Consider the following 8,616-nt stretch of genomic DNA (forward strand, 5'->3'; position numbering starts at 1 on the left):
TACATTTTTTTAAAATAAAGGAATGCGGGCCCAAGCATGTGAATTACACTGACTTTTGTGGAAATCGACGAATGAAGAAAAATAATTTAATAAAATCAATAGCCAATGTGATATCGCCAAGTAGAGGGGTCTTATCTTTGTGGGCTTGGTGGGCCAGCTTTTAGGTGGTGAATGGGGCCGATAATGCGCGTAAGATAATTGAACAAACAGTATACGTGGCACTTTCAAATATAAATTCATGTTTTAAATACATTTTTTTTTAAATAAAGGAATGCGGGCCCAAGCATGTGAATTACACTGACTTTTGTGGAAATCGACGAATGAAGAAAAATAATTTAATAAAATCAATAGCCAATGGGATATCGCCAAGTAGAGGGGTCTTATCTTTGTGGGCTTGGTGGGCCAGCTTTTAGGTGGTGAATGGAGCCGATAATGCACGTAAATCACATGGTGTGTTGGTGGTCGAGCCTTGCTTGTCTTATAGACAAAAATATTGAATTTAATATACTAAGGTGGATAGAAAGTTTTGCTATCCTTGTGCTGTTGCATGCTATGTCATAGATTTAAATAAAGAGGCTTTATATAAAACTTCTTTATCTCAATCAATTATAACAATATTAATAATAAAAACACTGCATGTGTATTACCATCTTCCACTAAATTTTGTCTTCTGTAATGAAAACAATGGTGTCAAGTAATTGGGCAAACATCATACAAATATGACTAAAGGTATACAGTAATAGATTATAAGTCATCATGAATCCGCGAAAAGATTTGATTGCAACAGTAGTTTTGCAGGGTGATAGGACGTCTGGATGATTGAGGACAATAGAAAAGAAGAACGATGAAATATGTCTATGGTATAGTTTTTCTTTTCTTTTGTTTTCCGCACGCGTGTGGGTACGTGTTTTTTGAGAAATCTCTCTCTTTTTCGCAATATTTGACTTGCTTGATGATATGGCCAAGCTTTTGAAAGTTTTATTGTAATATATTACCATTGTCCAAAACAGCTAAATGCGTGTCTTTCAAAAAGGAAAAAGAAAACTCTCCCTTGCGTCCAAAAGCTGAAAGGGGCCTCCACGTGCTGATGATCTTTTCATTATTAAACACTAATATTTACACTAATATTTACAAGATGATCTTGACAATTAATCATGATTATCTTGATTTTATCATTATAAATAATTTCATTGTTTGTATGATCTTGTCCGTTCATACCATTAATTAATGGATAGGTGGAAGCTAATTAGTGATCTCATTTTACTAAATTTGTTCATATATACTGGTTTAAACCCGTATATGAACAAATATTTTTTTATTTTTTATTAAATATTTAGTATATGAATAATAAATAAAAAAATTAAATTAATTTAAAAAAATAAATGTAAAAAAATTTAAAAAAGAATTTAAAAAATAAAAATATGAAATGCCAATACTGTAATTGAATGATTGATTAATAATGAACGAGTAGTCTAATATATTAAATATGATGTTATATCATGTTAATGGTGTTGCGAGTAGAGTAGTTAATCTAGGGATCTAACGGGTCGAAGACATACTTAGTCGAGCATCCAAACAAGTCGTAATTCACTAAAAAAACAAAACCAAAAACCGCTTTAAGGACACCTGGTTTTCATTTGGTGGGAGAGAATCCACTTCTCAGCACAAATACATTGCATGTGGGTTTCCCTTGTGTGTATTATCACGTACACAAACCTCCCACATTCCTCTCACGAAATAAAACTGTTCTCCATTTACCCACCCCGACTCCTATCATTTCGCTCCTCACCTTCTCTTTCCTCTCACTTATTTTCTCTACTTTTTTTTGCCATATCTCATAGAATTTACAAGTGGGTTTCCGTTTTTGTTGATAAAGCTCTGTAAGAATAGATTTTGGCCGTTGTCTTCTTTGGTTTTCTCTTTTTTGCTCTGTTTGGAGGGTTTTCTGATGGAAAACGGTGCGGATTCGACCTCCTGAGCTTTTTTCAGCTGTACCCATGTCTAACATCTTCGGTTTCAGTGGTAAACTCTCGATTGCTTTAAAAAAACATAAATGATATACTTTAAGTGTTCTTCTAAATAACATACTCAGTAAAAAATTCATCAAAATTAAACTGTTAACCTCTCTCTCTCTCAACAAAAACGGTGACCCTCTATTTTAGACCAGACAACTCTGATCCGTAAGATTTTTACAGGTCTTCTGTAGCTGGCAGGCGCCGCAGCTATGATACTACATCGCTCTTCTGTATCTGTTAGGCGCCGCAGCTATGATGCTACATCTCTTGTCTCTTGTAGAGAGATGCTTCACGAAAGATGTTATGAAGCAATAGAGTAATACTTTGTCATAATTTTCTCTATAAAAGAATTATTCAGCTCATCTTCTTTCGCATCTCATCTTCTTCACTTTTCTAAATTTAGTCTGTATTCTTACTCTGTAATCTCTTTCTGCTTTCTCACTTTGCAATGGCTCAGCAATCTTCCCATCACCAATATATGAGGTATTCTGCACCTCGTTCACCAGTTGTTTCTGCTCGTTCACCAGTTGTTTCTGCTTCTTCTTCTTCCGTAGGTGCTATAATGCAATCCAATAATGATTTAACTAATAAGTCAGATAATGAAATTATCTACGAGCTTGTGAGTCTCGGTACCCGATACTCATCAACCCTTGTCACATATTCTCAACGACTACAATCTAGGACTGGTGGGGTTGACAAACTCCACGAGAATATTTTTATCCTTCAGCGGCTTCTTATGGAGTCCAACATGAAGATAGAAGCAGTAAAGCGAGAGAACAGAGATTTAAAATCTTTGCTTAACTCTTCTTTTCGAGTGGCTACTCTTTTAGATAGGAAAGGCATGCAGATTTTTGAAGAGTAAGAGCGTTTAAAGATTGAGGCAAAGAGCCTTAAATTTCTGTAATTTTACTTTGTGATAATAAAATAATACTTCACAAATATTCATATTTGTGTTTCTATCTTCTGTTAGATCTTCTGTGTGTTCCATTTTATTTCTCCTTTAATAATGCACAATTTCTTACAAAACCGTGATATGAATCTGAAATACTAATTGTATTTAAGAGATGGTATTTTAGATCTAATAATTTCATTCATCTCCTCCATGAATGTTATCTAAATCCCAACTGAAACTTCTCATTTTACAAATTTTGTTAGTTACAGTTCACTTGTAAAATCTTTGCTTGTTATTTGAAAAAATTTCACGGGATCAAGATATCAACAATCATAACAGTGTTGCTGCTATCCTTCTAAACAGGTTGATTCACATGAATAACATCAGTTGTTTCAGTATACTGAATGAGATGTACTTATTTCTTCTGTTCTTTATTTTAGGGCATTTCACCCCTCTTACTTGCTGTTGAGCAGTGCATAGCGGTGTTGCTGATTACTGAACTTGTTGCTGATTACTATTATTTACTTTCATGGGAAAGTTTTGCATAGTTACTTTTTTAACCTTTTGTTTCCTTTTTTTGTGTCCGTTTATATAAGGATGTTTTAGTCTTTAGTGAGATTGTGTCAGTGATATTTTTTCAAAAGAATTTCAGACCACACAAAATCTTTCATTCTCGGCTTCGTATTCCTCCCAAGTTCTCTCTCTAAACTCAGACCCATCCTTATCTCGACGTTCCTTCCTTTATTATCTGTCTTTCTAATGCATTATTGATATGCCTGTGCTCGAGATCTGTGTGATATCTTCCAAAGTCATCACCAAATCTTGCACTTGTGTCTAAAACAAAGCAAATAATATATAAAACCAAATGAAAACAGGGTATGAGTATCCCAAGTGGGCAACCCTAATTGAAATGATCTGTCATTTATTAAATGGATTCACGAAGTCTTTCCTCTTTTTCGTCTTTTATGTTTTTAATGAAAGGAGGTCAGGCTGCAGCGTTTTCAAAAACAAAAAGTCACTTCACAGACTAAGTGAAAAAAAAAACAAACTGTAACCTGTTGTATTTGGGACACGCTAAAAATATAGGTTGACAGTCTTATCCTAACACTCTTTTTTTGTCATTTTATTAAGATATAAGTTTATTTAAAATTACCTACTACTTAATTAATTAAATTAAATTTAAATTAAATTATGTCCGCTTAAAAAATTTACAGCAACAATACTTGCTAGAAATGATTGATTGAAACAAAAAGAAAAAAAAAACAGGTTATGTACAGATGGATGACACTTTGAATTATGGAAGCTTGAGGCAGCTTCAAGATCACAATTGGATTGCTTGCCTTTTAGTGCGTGTCACCTTTTTCCCTAAAATCTAATCCCATAAATTTCCATAAAAATTAAAATCCATCTACCAGGAGGGACTACAGACTGATGGTCCACTTGTTGAGAATTATTGACATTCGTATTAAGGCAATTGGGCCCAGCTTTATGACTGGAGACCAGAGACGTACAAGCTAAAGGGACAGCTGCCGAAGAAAAGGATTTTTTTTTTTTTCCCATGAAAAAGTTTTACATTTATAATTTGCCTCCACTAGGCAAACGTCCCTTGGACGTTTTAATTCTACTAGTACATATATATATATATATATATATATATGCTATTTGGCACTAGGCAGTTCTATTCCAAAATTCAGGACATTGTTTTGATATTAATGAATACCGTCTGAAACAGGGAAAATAATAAGTAAACAAAAAGGGAAAATACTTTATGTGCCATCTATATTGATTTTGTATACAATTTCTTTCCCCATTCTTGGATTCTAGCTAGTTTTCCATGCGTATCTATTTCATATATTCTGCTCTACTGGAGTTGATGTGACGGATTCCTTTATAGAATCTCCAATGCCTTCACAATCTGTTTGAGGAGGGACGCAGGCAGAGTCATCTTCAGAGGCATCCTCTGCATACGAGTGAGGGGATCGAAGGTTCCCAGGAGTCTGACAGGCCTTCATCGTCTTACAATGTTCAGCTTCATCATCTCTAATGTTTAGGAACACATCGTACAAATTTTCTGCAGAAAAGGATCAAGAATTTCACAGAAGCAAAATATTTGTTCCGATCAGTAATACTTTCATCTTCGAGTTATATGATGATCTCAAGAATAAAACTCTTGGAAGTTGGAAGCTGCATAGGAGAAACTACCGCCAATGCGCCACTAATCAGGAAGAGTGAGAGAGTGAGAGAGAGAGATGCGATGCAAAGCTGCCTCACATCAATTGGAAGGGTAATTGGACCCAACCTTTGCATTCCAACTCAATTAAGCGGAAGGGTGAAGGTGAAACACTAATATCTTACAAAATTCAGCACAGCAGCAACATTTGAGCTTTCATTTCTAGGTATCGGCAAACATCTTGGGGAGGTAATATATCATATTGAATTATGGACCATGAAACAATTTTATATTTTGAATCTTACCTATTTTAGGCCTTCGAGTATTGGGAACCCTGGATGTTTGGAATTCATCTGCGTGAATGCAAAGTAAATGTCATAGTTGGTAGCAATCTTAGGAGAAAATGGAGAATGAACAAGAACTTGCAAAATGAAAAACTTACCAAACAAGTATAAGTCACCTCCAGTGTAGTATTTTACAGCAACCTCAGGTGCAGGTGATTTTTTCAGCTCATCTAAAAGAAACAAAAAGAACAGACACCGTCAGCATGGCTGGAAGTTGTATTTAAAAGTAAGATGAAATACACTGGCAAGCAGTGGGTCTGATAAAATCCATTGGCTTCCTGAGTAGTCGTGAAAATATCAACGTTAAAACACTCAAACACACCTCCTTGGGCCTTGATAAATTTGTCGTATGTTTCAAATGCATGAATTTCTACACATTCAGAAAAGTGATCTGCACTTGTGATGAAACCAGTATACGGAAATCAGAAATTATTCAGGATAACTTCACCTGAGCATATGCAGATGCCAAGATGAAGGAGATAAAGAAGGCAAGAAATTGTTATACCATAAGAGCAAAGTACATGTACTTACATGCCATTCTTGGGCTTAATGCATACATAAACACTGTCATGAAATAATATGCAACTGCAATATGCTGAGCAAGAAACCGGTCAACCCACCAAGCATTTCCCCCCAATTCCTGCATAGATATTTCCATAACCCTCAAAATATCAAGCAAGTCATGCAAGTAATTTTAAAGGTTCAGAATCATTTGGCAACTATATGTGCAACATAGTTGGCCATGTCTAAATGAATTGAAGAGAAGAAACATAAAGAATATAGAGAGAGTTTCATCGCGTCTCATAGATACTCTTCTTTTGCTTCCTACAATTAGGGTCAAGTTGAAGTGAGTAGTGGGCGCTCAAACTCCACTTGACTGTATTCCTCAAGAGCTTGAACTCGAGTAGAGTTTTTGGTATTTGTCCGAGCTCGGCTTGCCTAGCTGCAATGGGTGTCAAAAGTTGGCTTGTGGCTCGAGTTATAATTGAGTCGAGTGCTCACTCGAAAACTTAGCTTGAAGGAGCTCAGTTAGTAGTGATCCTATTTCTTTTTTTTTTTAATATAAAACCATAGAAAAATGAAGTACAAATGAAATTTAGAAGAAAGATCTTACTTCCATGATAAGCAAGTGGTGCATCTCATTCCAGCTCTCAGCAAAATGCACTTTCAAGTAATCTGCTTTTCTCCACCAGCCAATACTCTCGTACAAGTGTAGAACAGATATAAAGGCTGGCGTGAAAAAAGAAAAAAAGAAAACACAAAAAAACACAAGTCAGGATTCAGAGATGGCAACCACAGCAGTCTACAACACAGCTGCATGAGAAAGTCCCTTTCAGGGTGTATTGTGCTTTTCAAGTAGATGAAGATCAAATTAAGATAGATGTGGGTATAATTAATTAGCCTTGATCCCTGTTGACAAATTTATTAGAACATACATATGTGCCAAGCTCAAAGGGTATCTAGAACATTCTCCAGGAATGTAGGGACCAATTTTTCAAGCTTTAAAAGAGTTCCTAACATTGGCTATAAATTCACATTTAGAGCATTCACAAATTGAGTAGAAGCAAACCTTAACACTCACCAAAATAAGGAACCCTTGCAATAGTTTCCAGTACGAAGAACCTTGCATAATGTCGATCATGGTACAAGGTATCAAGTATCTTAACCACAGAATCCTGGAATCATGGGTAGAGTTAAATTACAAAGAGCTATGAACCTCTAAAATGGTGGCAGAAGATCCTTAGATACTTAAACAACTCTTATAAAGCACGAAAAACATATTATAGGAGTTCAAAATTGAAAAGAACTTCCGATAAAAACAATTAAAAGAACTCCTAAAGTTTCCCATATCTTGACACAAAGGTATGGTTGGGGCAGCTTTGATATTATTGAAAATTAAATGTGTAACCTCATACGCATGAGTCATAAGGGAAAAAGAAGTTTACAATAGAACACTTGGTTTGTGTCTTTCTATCATAATATGCATAGACACCCATCGATCATCCAAATAACAAGGAATATACCCTCTTTTAAAATTATTTTAAAAGGTATTTCATTAGAACGAGTCATTATCAGAAGAACAATAAACAAAAATAAAACTAGAACTCAGTAACATGGTATTTCAATTCACCACATCAATGTTGCATCATCTCCCTTCAGCTCGACAGAGAGAGGTGATAAGCCATACCGTGAGAAAGATATTCACAGATTGTTCCAATTTGATAACCCAGCTCTCCAGCGATGAACTTTCTGGTGGTTCATTACCACCTCCTTTTCCCCCATCATCAGCAGAAGTCTTCGCCGGGAATGACTCCTCCACTACCACCTTCTCCTCTTGATCTTGCAAAACAGTCGCTCGGACCCAAGTCGCCTTCCTATCAAATCATACATGAAAAAAAAATTATTTTTCCGTTGGAAATTGATTAACCACTAATCCGAATTTCTCCTCTCCAAAAATCAATAAAGATGATAGACATATTTATCAAGTTAATGAAGCTCAGATGAGTTTGATATAACTGTTAAAATTCCCAGTTCCAAAATAAGGAAAACCTCAAGACCAGAAGCTGGAATTTATCAGGCCTCACAGTCACACAGAGTACCACAAACTATCCTCAATTGGACCGAGAGGAAGACCAAGAATCAAGAGTGACATACCTGGGAATCGATGGACGTGCAGAAAGGGGATTGTAACGGAAAGGGGTTTGCGAGTAAAAGGAAGCCGAATTATTAAGTCGCTTCGCTTTTAACGGCGAAGAGGACGAGGCCGAGATTGCAAACGCTGCCGGGGATAGAGTCGTCGCCATCATCTTCCGGTCGTTCCCGCAGAGTTGGCAGAGGAAATGCACAAAGGCAAAATCCAAATCGAAGTTGTATTTAAGGGGAAGTGTCAATCGGCAAGGACGAAGTCGAGATTTTTCTCCCGTTGTTAAGAGCTTGTCGTTTGTGCGCTTTGGCAAGGGGGCGGATATGAATCCTTGCTGGCGTTCAGAGAAGGGCCAGTCAATTTTTGATAGTGACTGAGACCATCCGCAGTCCGCACAACGAAATTTTAATAGGGATAAGAGCATAAATTTGCTGCGTATGATTGGTTTGTAACTTTGTTATTATCATATTATTATAATTATAAAAAATTAAAAAATTATTATAAACTATCTTGAATTGTATGATCACATTTAGCTAGCTATCAAATACATA

General features: G+C 35.9%; 1 protein-coding gene across 1 annotated transcript; it reads right to left on the reverse strand.

Moving 5' to 3' along the window:
- Positions 1–4,583: 4,583 nt before the first annotated feature.
- On the reverse strand, positions 4,584–8,374 carry LOC122277162 (ubiquinol oxidase 4, chloroplastic/chromoplastic). The gene is made up of 9 exons (XM_043087055.1): positions 8,077–8,374; positions 7,610–7,796; positions 7,004–7,097; positions 6,536–6,651; positions 5,953–6,061; positions 5,744–5,812; positions 5,520–5,591; positions 5,383–5,430; positions 4,584–4,978 (listed from the first exon to the last, which is right to left on the reverse strand). Exons 1-9 carry the CDS (start codon positions 8,226–8,228, stop codon positions 4,755–4,757), a joined length of 1,071 nt encoding a protein of 356 aa, XP_042942989.1. The 5' UTR covers positions 8,229–8,374; the 3' UTR covers positions 4,584–4,754.
- Between the last annotated feature and the right edge of the window lie 242 nt (positions 8,375–8,616).

The sequence above is a fragment of the Carya illinoinensis genome, chromosome 9, assembly GCF_018687715.1.
Source record: "Carya illinoinensis cultivar Pawnee chromosome 9, C.illinoinensisPawnee_v1, whole genome shotgun sequence".
NCBI classification, from domain to species: Eukaryota; Viridiplantae; Streptophyta; class Magnoliopsida; order Fagales; family Juglandaceae; genus Carya; species Carya illinoinensis.

What these genes read in the sequence shown, in the direction of transcription:
- LOC122277162 (XM_043087055.1), bottom strand. Translation starts at nt 8,228, where the DNA reads ATGATGGCGACGACTCTATCCCCGGCAGCGTTTGCAATCTCGGCCTCG. An exon ending in ACCACTTGCTTATCATGGAA is followed by an intron (nt 6,062 to 6,535) that starts GTAAGATCTTTC and finishes ATATCTATGCAG; the next exon opens with GAATTGGGGGGAAATGCTTG. An exon ending in ATTAAGCCCAAGAATGGCAT is followed by an intron (nt 5,813 to 5,952) that starts GTAAGTACATGT and finishes TCACAAGTGCAG; the next exon opens with ATCACTTTTCTGAATGTGTA.